The sequence below is a fragment of the Bombyx mandarina genome, chromosome 11, assembly GCF_030267445.1.
Source record: "Bombyx mandarina strain Sakado chromosome 11, ASM3026744v2".
NCBI lineage: Eukaryota > Metazoa > Arthropoda > Insecta > Lepidoptera > Bombycidae > Bombyx > Bombyx mandarina.
Window position 1 is genome coordinate 1,589,425 of NC_143218.1, and position 17,267 is coordinate 1,606,691.

The 17,267-nt window shown below is 42.5% G+C and overlaps 1 protein-coding gene across 16 annotated transcripts in view; it reads left to right on the plus strand.

Moving 5' to 3' along the window:
- The window catches only part of larp (La related protein), an 86,202-nt gene that overhangs the window by 47,038 nt on the left and 21,897 nt on the right, over window positions 1-17,267 (plus strand). For 4 of the 16 annotated variants that reach the window (XM_089731250.1, XM_089731256.1, XM_089731252.1 and 1 more), the window contains exons 2-6: window positions 11,978-12,211; window positions 12,598-12,714; window positions 13,731-13,857; window positions 14,905-15,009; window positions 15,646-15,830. In XM_089731250.1, the coding sequence (XP_089587376.1) occupies window positions 12,137-12,211; window positions 12,598-12,714; window positions 13,731-13,857; window positions 14,905-15,009; window positions 15,646-15,830 (609 nt within the window). In that variant the 5' untranslated portion in view covers window positions 11,978-12,136. Of the gene's footprint in view, window positions 1-11,977; window positions 12,212-12,597; window positions 12,715-13,730; window positions 13,858-14,892; window positions 15,010-15,645; window positions 15,831-17,267 lie in introns of all 16 variants that reach the window. The other 12 variants (XM_089731254.1, XM_089731248.1, XM_089731249.1 and 9 more) reach the window with 5 other exon arrangements.

Sequence of the window (17,267 nt, forward strand, 5' to 3'; positions counted from 1 at the left end):
GAGTTGGTCGCGTTTCCGATCTGCTGGTAGATTCTGCGGAGCACTGCTCTTGCTCGTGGGTTGGTGGATTCCCGCATCGGGGCAAACATTTGTGTGATAAACAGGTTTTCTCTCTGGCGGGGTTTTTTCATTCGGATTCATTATTTCGAATCCTCCCGATCCACTAACGGTGCTTTTAGGTACCCCAAGCACCGGTCATCATTGTCGTCTGACCCGTCGCTTGCGACGAAGGGCTCTGCGAATACATTAACCCATAGACACAGCCCACTGAGTTTCTCGCCGGATCTTCTCAGTGGGTCGCGTTTCCGATCCGGTGGTCGAAGCACGGCTCTCGTCGTCAGGTTAGAGCCCCGTGAGCTCACCTACTCGCTCTGAATCTAGTAACTCCTCAAGGTAACACGAATAGATAGGGAAACACAAAAGGATTAAACGGGGTATGTATATAAGTGGTTTCATTTTGATGTATAATCTAAAGGGAGTATTTTTAAGCGAAATCATCTGATTTAAAATAATTATTGATGGTTTGTCATTAATAAAAATATCGTCGTAATGGCCGTCACGATTGTTATGCTTTCAAAACATTCTTACACATAATTTTTCATGAATTTTTCCATCACCACCAATTCGCACGTTTGCCACAAGATGTCCTATGATAAATTCGCGAATTCCGCCTTTGAGAGTCTCTTGAATCGATAGGTAGCGACAGACCTAGATAGACCTTATCTTTCCCCAAAGATAAAAGTCCAGTAATTCCCGCTATATCACGGTATATTGGTTCCGCGTTACAGGAAACGCGTTGCAGGAGTATTTTTCTAATGAAATACGTACTTAACAAATGTTCACGATTGACTTCCACGGTGAAGGAACAACATCGTGTAATAAAAATAGAACCTGCAAAATTATAATATGAAGTCGTCGTGGCCTAAGCGATAAGACATCCGGTGCATTCGTGTTGAAACGATGCACCGGTGTTCGAATCTCAGGCGGGTACCAATTTTTCTAATGAAATACGTACTCAACAAATGTTCACGATTGACTTCCACGGTGAATAACATCGTGTAATAAAAATAAAACCCGCAAAATTGTAATTTGCGTAATTACTGGTGGTAGGACCTCTTGTGAGTCCGCGCGGATAGGTACCACCACCCTGCCTATTTCTGCCGTGAAGCAGTAATGCGTTTCGGTTTGAAGGGTGGGGCAGCCGTTGTAACTATACTGAGACCCTTAGAACTTATATCTCAAGGTGGGTGGCGCATTTACGTTGTAGATGTCTATGGGCTCCAGTAACCACTTAACACCAGGTGGGCTGTGAGCTCGTCCACCCATCTAAGCAATAAAAAAAAAAAAAAAAAAAGTTAAGTTACGGCGAACGAGATAATTATAAAAAAAAAAAGAATTGATTTAATTAAAACGATGTTTATTCGTTTGAATGTACTACAAGACTAATTTACAATTACAATATATTTATTAAGTAAACTTATTGCTAAATCTGCAATGGTGCAGTTTCTGTTATGACGCACGGGGTCATCCGATGTGCATTCAGCAAACACGGGCATCAGGCTTCAGCGGGTCGCGTTTCCGATCCGGTGGTAGATTCTGCGAAGCACTGCTCTTGCTAGGGTCAGTGTTAGCAACTCTCCGGTTGAGCCCCGCGAGCTCACCTACTAAAGTTAGGGCGAAGCTGAAATAGCCTCTCAAGGCTATCAGGATAGGTAGGAAAAAAAAAAAAAAAAGGCATCAGGCGATTGCCTAACTAGGGCGGGGCAACCGTTTTACATAAACGCGAGACCTATAACGAATGTCTCAAGGTGGGTGGCGGCATTTACCGGTAACGACTTAACACCAGGTGGGCCATGAGCTCGTCCACCAATCGAAGCAATAAAAATTATAAAAAATATATCTGTATTAGAACGGAAACTGAGCTATTTTCAAGCGAACTTTTTACGGGTGGTAGAACCTCTCGTGAGTCCGCACGGGTAGGTACCACCGCCCCGCCTATTTCTGCCGTGAAGCAGAAATGCGTTTCGGTTTGAAGGGCGGGGCAGCCGTTGTAACTATACCTGAGACCTTAGAACTTATATCTCTAGGTGAGTGGCGGCATTTACGTTGTAGATGTCTATGGGCTCCAGTAACCACCGGTAACACCAGGCTGTTTTCAAACGAACAGAATCTGTTAATTTCCTCTAAAATAAATAAATGATGGCGCGCAACCCCGATGTGCGAAAGGAAAAGGGAAGCGCAAAACTCTAGTTTCAGATGAAATTATGCACCCTCCGTTTATTTGAAAGGACTGATGATACGGGCTACGAACGAGGGGGGGTTGCGAACATCGATAGCACAATGCAGCAGGGGTGGCGCGAGGGTGGCAGAGGGTTAGGTTGGGTCGACCCGGGAACCGGAATATGGTAGTTTAAAATTTATTTCAAGTTCTTGCATTATCATTGCTCGTCGTACGTAAAGTTGGTGTTTGGGTTGTCGATTTAAAATGCACCTGTTGTTTTATCACTACATAGTATAAAACAAAGTCGCTTTCTCTGTCCCTATATCTGTCTGTCCCTATGTATGCTTAAATCTTTAAAACTACGCAACGGATTTTGATGCGGTTTTTTTTAATAGATAGAGTGATTGAAGAGGAACGTTTATATGTATAATAAAATCCATTATATAGTGGAGAAATCAATAATAAATTACAGTTTCCGAAGCGAAGCGAGGGCGGGTCGCTAGTTAGTAAATAAAGTGTTCGGAACTTGTATATATGCGCTTTATCTTGAAAATGTCGTAAGCGAGATTCAGGCATCTGTCAATTATCTTGCGTAGTATGATGGCTACCCACCACATCACTCCCCTCCGAGACCGGAGGTCGTGTCATTTTAGTTATCGTTGTCCGTGCTGAGATTAGCTTGCAAGTGCCAGTGCTGCTCGAAGTTTGCGGTGAGCCGAAACTGAGCTTGAATGCTGCGTGATTGTCGCCAGTGCTGCTCGAAGTCTGCGGTGAGTCGAGACTGAGCTTGAATGCTGCGCGATGAGGCAGTGTAGGTGCGTGCCGTAGGGCCAGGAAGCGCGGTGAGTCGGCTGCGATGGTCCTGTTGAGGCTGCGATGCTGGCTTGCTGTGGGACGACTGTCGATGACTTGCTTTTATCTGCGAGAATGCGGGGATTGTGGTAGCCGAAGTTCTTGATGCGCTGATGATGAATCAGAAGGTTGCGATTGTTCCGTCGTAGGTCACCAGTTGTAGGAATATACGACAAAGGGAAGATCTTCCACCGAGCGGGTGATATTGCTCGGTAGACCGACGGTCCGAATGTTGTTGTTCGGAACTTGTATATATGCGCTTTATCTTGAAAATGTCGTAAGCGAGATTCAGGCATCTGTCAATTATCTTGCGTAGTATGATGGCTACCCACCACAAAAGTAATACGTGAAGCAAAAACTTTCTGGTCCTTTTTACGAAAATTATTACGCGGACGGAGGAGTATGAAATTTGCCACACTTATAGAGAATATAGAGAAGGAGTGCAGAATGCTAATTTTTTTTTTAAATTATGCATAAAATTTCATTAAATAAATAAAAAAAAAACATTACACACACTACCATGTATTTGACACGCATGCATACCATTTGTTTATTGTCAAATTATTTTTTATTGCTTATAGTCTGTGGTCAAATTGAGAATATATAAATATTTATTTGTCTAAAGCGTAGTCCTAGCGAAATCTGTGATTAGAAGTATAATAATAATCTTTGACAATAGAATCATAATAGTGCACAAAGTTACAATTTCAATTAATTATAGTCGAATTTCGACTTCCAGGGGACCACTAGTAATCAGTATTTGTCGTCCATGGGCCCCGGTATTATCAGGGGTATCGCCAAGCCGCTGTTTAAATAGGGACGCTTTACAAGCCCCGTTTGAATTTCTATGCAATAATGTCTGCGAAAACATACTGTGGATGAGCTCTGTGGGATTGGGTGGTGATTGCGAATGGTCGCTTAAACCAAATAGCCTTTCACCCATCGGTATGTAGAATTGGTAAGAACGGAACGTTGAGATGTGAGCGAGAGAAAACGGTGAGAAAGGGAAAATAGAATGACAGAGAAAAGCAAGATGGCGAAGACGATTGATTGAACACGGCGTAAAAATTAAGGTGTCAGTTAATTTTTTTATTATTAACAGATTATTTAGAAAGAGAACAATAAAAGTGCAATCATGTGATAGTTTCATTTTATGCGCCACGAATCCAAATTCTACATACTATACGCTAGCTGAGTCCCGCGATGTTATCCGCGGTTATTGTCGTATCGCGGGTGACGCCGCGGGGCGAACCTAGTCTAAAAAAGTAGCCTAAGTTAATCTTTATATCATCAGCTACGTATCAGTGAAAGTCCCGTCAAAATCGGTCCAGCCGTTCCAGAGATTAGCCGGAACAAACTGACTGACAGACAAATCAATAAATCTTATTTTGTTGTTTTTTTTTGTATATATGTACTGTGGTATACATACTTGCGCATTTAGTAAATAGTGGTTAAATATTTTATTATTACAAACAGACACTCCAATCTTATTTAATTGTATAGAGATATGGTATAACGATTTGCATTCGATTGAAACTACGCATCGACCTTGACGGTTCCGTGAGAGGGAAAATTAGTATCGTCGATAGAGACGGAAGATAAAGCATACCAGGTGAGAAAGAGACGGACTTACAATACCGGCGTTGAAAACGTGTCCTCCACGTTGGTCCGATTTTTGAGGTTATGTAATGTAATATGTCGCGTATTAAGTAATAAACCGATAAGCTATTTCGTTTTGTATATAATATGAATTCGCTTTGAAGTCTTTTTGTCAATTTGTTACTAGTGTTATTGTAATGAGCAGAGCGGTTTTATGAATTTTTGTGGTGAGGTTTTCGGGCGCTGCGCAAAACACGTGCTGTTTGATTCTATTTTCGTCGGACCAAAGTGTCGCCTTTTGTTAAGTGAATGCCGATTTACGGTGAACTTTTGGCCAGCTGGTCTAATAATAATGACATTAAAGGTTCGGTCGTCGTGTGGCCGGGTGATGTGAGTGGCTTGGGTGACTACGCTCTGTGGTTCGCTTATATCCATGCTTTTAATATTATTAATGAGGCCGTCAACGCAAAAGTGGCCTAACCCACAATTCATATTCGTGCTTATGCATTGCCATTTATTTAAAACATAATAAATTTTGATGCAATATCGGCCTATCCCTAGTTTCATCCATGGATAACAGATGACTTTGTAAACATCATTTTAGCGCGTATTTTTTTGCCTACAAAGTATTGTAAAGGTAAATTCGAATCTTATTATCTTTATCTTATCTTATTATTAGGTCTCAAATATGACAGTGGGTTTGTTTGTTTCTTTGTCTTTCGTTCACAATGAAACGGATTGACATTTTTTTTTAATAGTAAAGGTATTACGGTCAGAAATGTTCAACACGCGACAATTCGGCTCGAAGAAACATAACATCGTGTAATGAAAATCAAAACCCCCAAATTATAATTTGCGTAATTACTAGTGATAGGACCTCTTGGGTCCGCACGGGACACTGCCTGTTTCTGCCGTGAAGCAGCAGCGTTTCGGCTTGAAGAATGGGGCAGCCGTTGTAACTGACTATATTTGAGACCTTAGAACTTATATCTCAAGGTGGGTGGCGCATTTACGTTGTAGATGTCTATGGGTTCCAGTAACCACTTAACACCAGGTGGGCTGTGAGCTCGTCCATCCATCTAAACAATAAAAAATATATAAATAAAAATGACATTCCCACGGAAAACTGCATCGCCACTTTTCCTTGACCACACTGGCGAGGTTGCGATTAACTGCTAGCCACGGAAACAAAATCGAAAGGGTGAAAGGCTATAATATATCGTTTAAGCGACATTTTTGCAACTTTACAGGACACCCATTTAATTTAAAGCTTAAAACTTTGAAAAAATATCGTAACAAAAAAATTTCTTTCCGCTTTGGAGTTCATCAATTAAAAACATCAAACTGTTGATGCTAATCTATACATATAAATAAAATTGGAGTGTCTGTTTGTAATATTGAAATAACCGCTTTTTACTACATGCATATGAATATATATACGGTACATACACCAAAATAACATTTTTAACAATTTTTGTCTGCCTTTCTGTCTGTCTGTCTGTTCCGGCTAATCTCTACAACGACTCGATCGATTTTGACGGGACTTTCACTGATAAGTAGCTGATGATATATGGAGTAACTTGACTTTTTTCAGACTAGCTTCGCCGCGTCACCCGCGGTCCGACAATAACCGCGGGTGACATCGCGGGACTCAGCTAGTGCCAAATAAAACGGACCTTTAATTACAAAGATAAATGTCGCGTGTTAACAGAAATGTCGCTTAAACGAAATAGCCTTTCACCCGTCGATATATACATATTATTAATGACAATGAAAACAAACAAAAATAAAGGCGAAGTTATACCGTAAAATTAGTTTAATCAAAATCAAGAGCTGTTCAATTTCTGCATCTGTACATATAAATAAAATTGGAGTGTCTGTTTGTAATATTGAAATAACCGCTTTTTACTACATGCATAATAATATGAAATATACGCTACATACTCCAAAATAACCTTTTTTACAATTTTTGTCTGTTTTTTATGTTTTTTCCGGCTAATCTCTGGAACGGCTGGACCGGTTTTGATGAGACTTTCACTGATAGGTAGCTGATGATATAAGAAGTAACTTTATTAGACTAGGTTCGCGGCGTCTCCCGCTGTACGACAATAACCATCGCGGGACACAGCTATCAATAACAATGTTATGCGCTGGGGTCCGGGATAAATAAATAATGTTCCACCAAAGTACAACTAAAAACTTTATTCAACACTTAAAACATTTAAAAACCCAATAAACACTTTAAAACTCTCAATTCGCTTCTTCCGCTTCGCTTCAGGTGATCCGTTCCATGTGTCGCTTCGAGTAGTTCCGATTTTACGCAATTACTGACTGACTGCGTGCCATGTCTGTAACGCTTTTATAGTCGAGACGAAATCCCTAGAATCGTCGTGAATATTCCACAAAAGTCGAGCACTGTATGTTTCCGCAGTCTCACAATAGATGGCGATGTACTTCTCGGGCGTTCTAGATGCTACTAGGTCATTTGATATTCGTTCGACTATTCGGCAATAGATGGCGTCACTCTTACCTGCGTAACAATAATATTTCCGAAGTGAAGCGAGGGCGGGTCGCTAGTTGAAAATAAAAGTTGACAATCCGAAAGCACAATACGTCGGCTTAAAGCGATATTGAACTAGAATTCGCAGCAGCGAACGTGTCGAACGTATGTAGATCGTACGTGTCGGTCCTTACACAATATAATTTTGTTAATATTTTTATTTCATTAGGTGTTTCTTTTATGAATATTAATGCAATCATAATTATGTTTGTGCAATCGGATTGGTAAATCCGGACGGCTCTTGGGTTGGGCCCGTAACCGCCTCTGTGACCTCTGATGGTGTTTGAGGACGAGATGTCTAATGATGAGTCCTTCTCAGCGATTTTATTATAGTGGTCTGCATGGATATTCGTCATGGATGGATACGTGTTAACGCGGCTAGGCAAGAGTACAGACAGCTCCTTCAACTCCGTGGTATTGTAGTCTAAAGAAGGGATCACTCAGATCCACTCACAGGTGCTTTTCGACTCTTCAAGGACCTGTCACCGTCTTAGTCGACTGACCCACACAGCCTACTGAGTTTCTCGCCGGATCTTCTGAGTGGGTCGCGATTCCGATCCGATAGTAGATTCTACGAAGCACTGCTAAGGCTAGTGTTAGCAAACTGTGTTTCAAGTTGAGCCCGTGAGCTCATTTACCCGTCCGTGAGAAGCTGGATTAGTCCTTTTGGCTACCAGCGAATAGGTAGTGAAAAAAGTAAGATGGTCTCTTAATTCGAGCAATACAACTGTGTCTGTGTTCAAATCCTGCAGGCAGGTACCAATTTTTCTAGTGAAATTCGTTCTTTGCATGTGTTTGCCAATGGCTTCCACGATGAAAGATTTTAATGTTATTTGCTATAAAAATGAACCCAGCTAATAGCGTAATCGCTGGAGGCGAGGGATGTTGTAAGTTCTCACCACAAGCTAGTTCTATTACTGACCTAATTTATAAAGGTCGGTGGCTTTTATAGTGTTCACGTGCTCCAGTACTTATTGCTGGACAATTATCTGACAATCGTCTGCGCTACGATTTACGACAGATAAATGCGTGCAGCAGGATCCTCCTATCCATTCGTATATGCTCTCTTTTTTTTTCCCTACCAATGCTGATAGCCTTGAGAGGCTATTTCAGCTTCACCCTAACGTATGTAGGTGAGCTCACGGGGATCAAACCGGAGTGTTGCTAATACTGACCCTAGCAAGAGCAGTGCTTCGCAGAATCTACCATCGGATCGGAAACGCGACCCACTGAGAAGATCCGGCGAGAAACTTAGTGGGCTGTGTCTATGGGTAACATGCTCTCAAGAACGCCCTAACGACATCGCAAACACATACTCTCGCTTTTCTCGGTCGCTCAGCTATTAACCGATCAAATTATGGATCGTGCCACAGGTGAGCAGGTGGGCTAAGAACATTAAAATTAAAACGTCAACTCATAAAAATAGTTTACGCTGCTCGATAATGTCAAATGATCATGTTAGAGGATCCGGTATAGTAGTTACGACTTGGTCTGGTCCGCGGAATGTATGACTTTTTTTATAATTTACAAGCAAAGTGGCTTCGGGGGTGTGGACATTGTGAAGATCGCCACGTAGTAACAGTCCTGTCAACGTTATCACTGACGTAGATTCGTGGGACTGGAAGGTGGATATTCTTGGTCTTTGCGTGGCGTACAATTTGGTGTGTTAGGAGCGGTCTTTTTAACCGCTCGAGGCTCAGGAGTCGCGTGTCCTCTGTTGTAGGGCTTTTGCAACACCCCCAAGGTATCCGCCGGTTGCGAATCGCTTTGTGTGACAGGTTTGCCATAGCTTAGACCGGGAAGTACCATAAATAGACAATGGTTGTACCTCTCAACCTTTGTAATGTTTGCCCGTTTCATTTTGTTGTACATGCTGATTTTTATTCACTGTCGAAATCGTGAATGATAACGTCTTTGGGTACTGATTTCGATTCTGTAGTCACATCACTTTTTTACTGGTGGGAGGGCGTCTTGTGAGCCTGCACGGGTAGGTACCACAACCATGCCTATTTCTGCCGTGAAGCAGTAATGCGTTTCGGTTTGAAGGATGGGGCAGCCGTTGTAACTATACTGAGAACTTAGAACTCATATCTCAAGTGGGTTTCGGTATTTTGGTAGCACGTTGTAGATGTCTATGAACTCCAGTAACCACTTAACACTACGTGGGCTGTGAGCTTGTCCACCCATCTAAGCAATATTTTTTTTAAAAAAACAACGCTTGTTCTCCTCCCGTTTAAACAACTAGTCAGAATTCAACTAGTTTCTAAAATTAACGATTATAAAGCTTACGATTCTGAACGGCGCTAAATTTTTTAATCAGGCAAGACGCTCTGTGACCTATTAAGAGAGCTATGTGCGAATTAGTGTGACATCCGCATATGTGGCCTTGATGATGGAATATATTAAAACTATATCTGGGCAAACCACACACGACTATTATTATTCGTTGAAGTGCGATCAGTATTTTAGATCGACTCGGGAGAACCAATCCTCCTTCTTGTGTCGATAATGCTCAATGCTGAGGGTCGTGACCTTCATGAGGCTTTCTTAGGAAAATAGACATGGTGGACTCCCGCGTCCTTCCGCGGCAGTGCTTTTAGAAGAGATTTAGTTCTTTTTTTTTTTTTTTTTCTTATTGCCTTTGTAGGCAGACGAGCATACGGCCCACCTGATGGTGAGTGGTTACCGTCGCCCATGGACTTCAGCAATGCCAAGGGCAGAGCCAAGCCGCTGCCTACCGAAAGAAAGTGTGAAAGTAATTAACAAATTAAAGAGTGGACGGACGGCTAGCGTGGTATGAACATGTGATGCGTAGAGAGAAGATGCATGTGACTAGGAGATGTATGGAAATGGTAGTGCAAGGTAGAGGTCGACCGAAGAAGACATGGATGGAGTGTGCGAATGACGATATGGGAGAGAGAGGAGTGAGTGTTGAATGAAGGCTGAAGAAGAGAATGGAACAAAAAAATTAGCTCTAATGGGATAAGGTGGAGAAAAAGAGAAAGGCCGCTGAAGCCTTATTTGGGTCCGGATAATTAACCGCCGCCGCCACATATTCGGCGTTGACTGTTCTAGGGTGGAAAGGTCGAACTCGAATTCAACCCTCCTTTTCGTTCTCATCGGGGCTTGGCACCGGCATTGGCCGAGTCGGGAGAACGAATATCGGCCAATAAACATGACATTAAATCGAAAGCGAGACGAAATAATTCCTGCACAGACGAAACCGGTTCCTTTCGTTAATGACTTCCTTAATTTTATAAAACGAAATGTCACAGACTATTTATGTATTTTATGTCGTTTCGAAACTGTGATTATAACGAAATCGTAATGACGAAAAGTTTGTTCGTTTTTTTTTTGTTTTTTTTTTTAAACGCGTGCTTTTTCGCAAATGATCAGATGTATCAGAGGATTTTCGTTCGGATTATACCGTAGTATTAATTTAATGTTCTTATAAATGTATTGTTCGATTCTGATACGATTATTCTAATTCACAATCGACTCCATGGATTTTTTTTCCACGTACCGATAAGTTTGAGCCAAGTAAGAGCGAGAACCATATAAAACCGTAGTGTCGTCTTAATATTGCTTTGAAGCAGCGATGCCCCTCGTGTCTTATACGTCAATTATAATAATGTAGTACTTGCAACTGTATTCGCAAATCGTGGACATAATACATTGCTGTTTTGACAAAAGACTCGGCGACCACGAAGTCTGCAAAGTATTGGAAACAAGCCAGAAAAAAAGAACGGAAACAAAAACCCGAGATTAAACTGTAAAATTTGGCTTTAATAATGCAATGAGATCTGTGTCTGTGCAAGTGAAGATTGGCTATGGAATGAGCTCCCCTCCACGGTGTTTCCCGAGCGCTATGACATGTCCTTCTTCAAACGAGGCTTGTGGAGAGTATTAAGCGGTAGGCAGCGGCTTGGCTCTGCCCCTGGCATTGCTGAAGTCCATGGGCGACGGTAACCACTCACCATCAGGTGGGCCGTAAGCCCGTCTGCCTACAAAGGCAATAAAAAAAAAAGTCACAAAAATTATCATTCTCAACAAGCTTAAAGAGGTGTTTATTAAAGCTGATAGGAATATGGACGCCTTAAAACCGTTAAAGGCGAGCGCGTCTTTGAAGTATTTCTACCTACCCCCCTATAGGTTAAATATTGTCGTGATAGCGTTCTAACGAATCAATTCGAGGCATCTGGTCGTAGCGTACACCTGCCACGGTTTTGACATCGTTCGGTTGCGAGCAAGAGCCGTAATCGGAAATTCTAATAGGGTTTTAACATGTGAATTTATGCGTCATAAAACTGGATTCGTTTCTTGCTTAATAATATCACCCAATTCGAGCTGATTGACTTGTTACCTTGGTTTTGCAATAGCAGTAGTGGATTTAGTAATTGGGAGAGTCGTGTTGGTATTGATTTATGGTTGTCGTCTTGGTGTCGCCTCCCTGTCACGGGTAGGCTACCTTAGCGGTAGACAACGTCTAAGCTCTGCTGACGTTTACCAGCTACGGTAACCACACACCATTAAGGTCGATAAAACGTCAAATCACCAATTTTTTTACACAAGGGCTGTACCACTCTTTAAGCCGGAAGTCATAACTGCTGCACGACAGTAATAGGCAGGATGATGCTACCTACCAATTCGGGGTGTATGACGTATCAGCGGTATTCTATTAGTTCTAATTGAAGGCGGTCTGATCTTTAAAACTCTCGACTTATATAACATTGTTTCCTGAACAGCAGACGCTCAATAATGAATACATAAAATAGTGATCTTGAATAAACGCGATATCATTTTCTCAAAATACTGAAAACGAGTGAGTACTGACGGAATGTCGTCGTGAGTGTGTATGTGTGTGTGCGCGCTCGTATCGGTGAGCCTTAGAAGAACACATCGCTATGACGGCCGGCGTCACGGCCAGGAGGAAGTCGAGGGCGAGGAGGAGCTGGGCCAAAGTGGAGAACGACGCGCAGGTACATTAAGTGGCGAAATGTCGGGGTTTTGGTAATGAATTAGCAGGGTGCGATGGTATAACTGTACGTTTCGATGGGCATCTCACTGCAATTGCTACGTATTCGGTTTTACGTGAAGATGGAAGGATTGGGAGATGACTATTCGACTGTGTCACTAAGGAAGATCGGCGGCAATTAAAAGTGGTCGCAACCAGTGTGCTTAGTGCCAGTTTTTTAACGTTCTCGATAGCGTAAAAGTTAACTGAAATTTGTATGCAGTTGGCACAGCGCCCCTAGAACTCAATCTATCTCACTATCAAAAACTCGCACTAAACACACAGACGGCTTCAGTTACAGCGAAAATCCGATAAAATATCTAAAGATCCCTCCTCTGGTTTTGTCCGCAGGCGTCAGACTTCACGGATATCGGCGATTGGCCGACGCTCGGGGCAGCCGTCGCAGCCTCGAGATGTCACTCGACCCCGCCCCACGACACAGACTCCACGCATCATAATGGCACATTGGTGAGTTAATGCCGGATAGCAAAACTCAACAATATCCTCGTTGGCAAGTCTAAAGACGAAAGAGATCTTTCACCTAATGGTCCTAATGTAGTTTCTCGGAACTTGTATATATGCAAGCTTACTGGTGATGAGTCCGCACGGGTAGTTACCACCACCCTGCCTATTTCTGCCGTGAAGCAGCAATGCTTTTCGGTTTGAAGGGTGGGGCAGCCGTTGTAACTATACTGAGACTTCAGAACTCATATCTCAAGGTTGGTGACGGCATTTACGTTGTAGATGCCTGTGGGCTCCGGTAACCATTTAACACTAGGTGGGCCGTGAGCTCGTCCACCTATCGATGCAATAAAAAGATGGGGTAAAATCATCCAAAGAAGGAGAATGGGAGGAGATTGTCACGATCCTCAAACATGAGGAATGCGACTCGGGAGGACGATAATGAAAATGCCGAAAGCGAGATTCAGGCATCTGTCAAATATCTTATGTGGTATCATAACTACCGCCACACTTGTTTTACTTAATAATCTTCGGAAAGCATCTAAGCGAAGCTAAACTGAAACCTGGCATTCATTTACGAATGTCATCCAAGCACCGGTCACCGTTCTCGTTGGAGCCGTCGAATGCGATGAAGGGTAGAGAAATTAACCCACAGACACAGCCCACTGAGTTCCTCATCGGATCTTCTCAGTGGGTCGCGATCCCGATCCGGTGGTAGATTCAGCGAAGCACTGCTCTTGCTAGGGCTAGTGTTAGCAAAGTCGCCTAGGTTGAGCCCCGTAAGCTCACCTACACATTCGGTGAGGTTAGCCTAACACCTCGAGGTTACTAGAAATGAATCGTTAAATAATTTATGTTCCAGCCAATTTCAGATCCAATGAACATGAACTATAGGCTTATCTAGTTCAAGATTTTGGATAGATCCCGGTCAGAAATAGAGTTGAAAATTACAGTTAACTTGTTCAGTTCTTTTTAGTTGTGACACAAAATACCCTAACAGCATTGTGCTCTTGATCTTCCAGGAACAAGAACGGAAGCCCCTCGAGGAGCACCATCAGCATCCCCAGAACCAGGCGAAGGTCGACAAGCCGGAGCCGCTTCAGAACCATCATGGTTCGAATGACAAACATCAGGACAAAAAGAACTCGGGTCAGTTTTTTGTTAGTTCGACATGTTTTTTCCCTGAATTTGGGGAAAAGTGTGAGCAGTTGCAACCGTAACGGTAATTCACATTGAAATGTAATGACGGGCAGCTATAAATTATACCATCGCATTTCCAGGCAAAGAACAAACATATTCTGGCTAATAAGTTCGAATTGTTGAAATCTATAAAAAAAAAGAGACAGAGAGAGAGAGAGAGAGAGAGAGAGAGAATATGCTTTATTGCACACCAAAAAATAATAACATTAAAAAAACAGTCAACAAGCAGATATATTTGTACAATAGGCGGTCTTATCCCTAAAAGATCGATATCTTCCAGAAAACCGTTTAATTAATAGAAAACCTGGAAAAGATAAAGGTATTTAAGGTGGTAAGGTGGTAAGTAAATAAGTTGCTTAATCGGATTCGGTAGGCAGCGGCTTGGCTCTGCCCCTGGCATTGCTGAAGTCCATGGGCGACGGTAACCACTCACCATCAGGTGGGCCGTATGCTCGTCTGCCTACAAGGGCAATGAAAAAAAACATATTAAACGATTATGTAAAGGAAAAATAACGAATTCTTCGTCCCGTTCTTTAGGCCTCTCTTTTCTTTTTCCATGGAAAAGTCGGGTTACGCATTACGGGTACAGCAAAGATGGTTTCGCTTCGAGCGCTTGTACGCGTTAGAATCGATCGAGGTTTTGACGCTGGCTCGTCGCGAAATACATATATATTGTATTGGTTTTGCTTCGTTTGTCGTGCCCGGATGCGACATATTTATATACATATAAAAGGCATAAGCAATCAATCCAACCCCATACGAATTTGAGTTAACTTTTACGCTATCGAGAACGTTAAAAACTCTCACTAAGCACACAGAACGTATTGATGCTTCCTGAACTGGTCTGGGTCTCATGAGGTCGCGTGACCACTGATGGCCCCCACGATAGGACAGCCGGTCACACGCCGCTGGGTCTGTGTCGTGCAGATCGCGGCGCCACCGGCGTATCAATCCGAAATCAGTAAAAGTATTCTCCCGTCGCAGGGGCTGGTAAAGGCGGCAACAAATCCGGCAAGCACAAGTGGGTGCCTCTGGACATCGAAGTGAAGGGCCCCAGGCAGAACAAGCACGGTCCTCCGCATGGTGCGAGGCCGGAGAACGGTAAGGGTCGCCTCGAGATTTGCTTGCAGGGTCGCGGTTTGTGACGTCATCCTTTATAAGTCGCTGGCGTGAAAGAGAAAAGGAATTGGTTAAGTGACTTCACGACTGTTTTTGATGATTTCGAACTTATGTGTGTTAACCATAGAACCTATTGCTTGGGTGGACGAGCCTTCAGCCCACCTGGTGTTCAGTGGTTACTGGAGCTCATAGACATTTACAACGAAAATGCGCCACACACCTTGAGATGGGTGATGATACGATTTCTAAGGACTCAGTATAGTTACAACGGCTGCCCCACCCTTCAAACCGAAACGCATTACTGCTTCACGGCAGAAGGCAGGGCGGTGGTACCTACCCGCGCCGACTCACAGGAGGTCCTACCACCAGTAATTACGCAAATTATAATTTGACGGGTTTGATTTTTGTTACGCGTTATGTTATTCCTTCACCGTGGAAGTCAATCGTGAACATTTTGTTAAGTACGTATTTAATTAGAAAAATTTGTACCCGCCTGCGGGATTCGAACACCGTTGCATCGCTACACACGAATGCACCGGACGTCTTATCCTTTAGGCCACGACGACTTAATTTCTGCATCGTTGAAGGAAAGATTTTTAAGATGAGATCTGATGACAGACACGGTTTCCCTGAACGGCGAGGAGCGTCCCCGCGGGGCGCGCTCTGTCCGTGGCGGGGGGCGGGGTCGCGGCGCACGACGCCCCGGCCCGCGCCCCGTATCGGCGCTTTCCGCGCTCGCCGCCCCGCCGCACGCCGTCTTCCACCACCCTCACGACTTCGGCCACCATCCGGAACTATCACAGGTACGCTCTAAACTAATCTGGTTTGGCAGGGTAGGTTAGGTGTGGATCGGGAGAGGCCTATGTCCAGCAGTGGACGACTGTGGGCTGTTGATGATGATGATGATGAGACTAGGTTATAGCGCGCTCTCGGGTATCATATCAAGATAAAGAGCTTTTATTGTATACTAGCTGACCCGGCAGACTTCGTAGTGCCTCAATCGATAAATAAAACACAAAAGGAATCCGTCCGGTGAGGGACACATCAAAGAACAAACAAAATTGTTATTTTTATTTAATTCAGAGAATTTTCATATATAAATACCTTTTAAACCTTCTCTGGACTTCCACAAATAATTTAAGACCAAAATTAGCCAAATCGGTCGAGCCGTTCTCGAGTTTCAGCGAGACTAACGAACAGCAATTAATTTTTATATATATTGTAAATAATATATATGTGACATGAGTGGATGAAGGGGATATGATACAATCTGTTAATTTTGAGAAAATGGGCAACCAATTTTTGTTACATGTACCTTTTCTTCGTATATAACTCCTTCATCACATGCAATTTCTAAAAATAGCCTTTAAACCCCGGAGTTTTAAGGTCTAATATGGTTTATAAGCACATAACACCTTCATTCAATGTAAAAAAACTCAAAAATATTCAAAATGGTACTTAACCCCTTCATCCACTCATGTCTTCATATATTTTTAGAATTAAAAAATCAATTTATAAACTCTATCTCTATTTGCGCTATACATATGATTGTGTTTTAACTTTGACAAGATATAAGATTAAAATAGATCTTATATTAAGTATAGATGTGTCCTTACCTTCCTTTGAGAATTGGTGTAATATTTTCATCATTGAACGATCATGGTGCCGCTATACTGTTCATTATATCTTGCGAGATAAGGTTTAATTTTGCATATCCTTTAACTTGGTGTTAATGTCGAAAACCAGAGATATAAATTCTGACTTGAAATTTACTTATTATTTTTAAGCTATTGCGTAGTTTTTATCGCGGGCTTTGAGTGCGGCGACCGAATCAAGATATTCTGTAACGAAAATAAAACCTAACACCTCCCACTCCGCCTACCATGTAGCTGGCGTTCAACACATTCACACGTTGCGCTTGTGTAGTGTTTGTGAATAAGCGCGCGGCGTGACGACGCATCATGATAAATCTGCCCATCTCTCTCTCTCGCGCGGTCTAGCTTATGAGTGTGAAGGGGACAGTTAATATTTTGTTTTTGTCAATGTTTATAAAAATAGCGTGGTCTTATTTTATTATTGTTTTAATATTAAATTATTATTGTCTAATTATAATTGCATAAGTTGATATAAAATGTTATGCAATAAGCTTTACCGCGGCAGTCCCCGAGTGCCACACGTGTTTTATTTTTATATTTATTAAAAATTTATTTAAATGTAAAATAAAAACGTAATGAATTTAT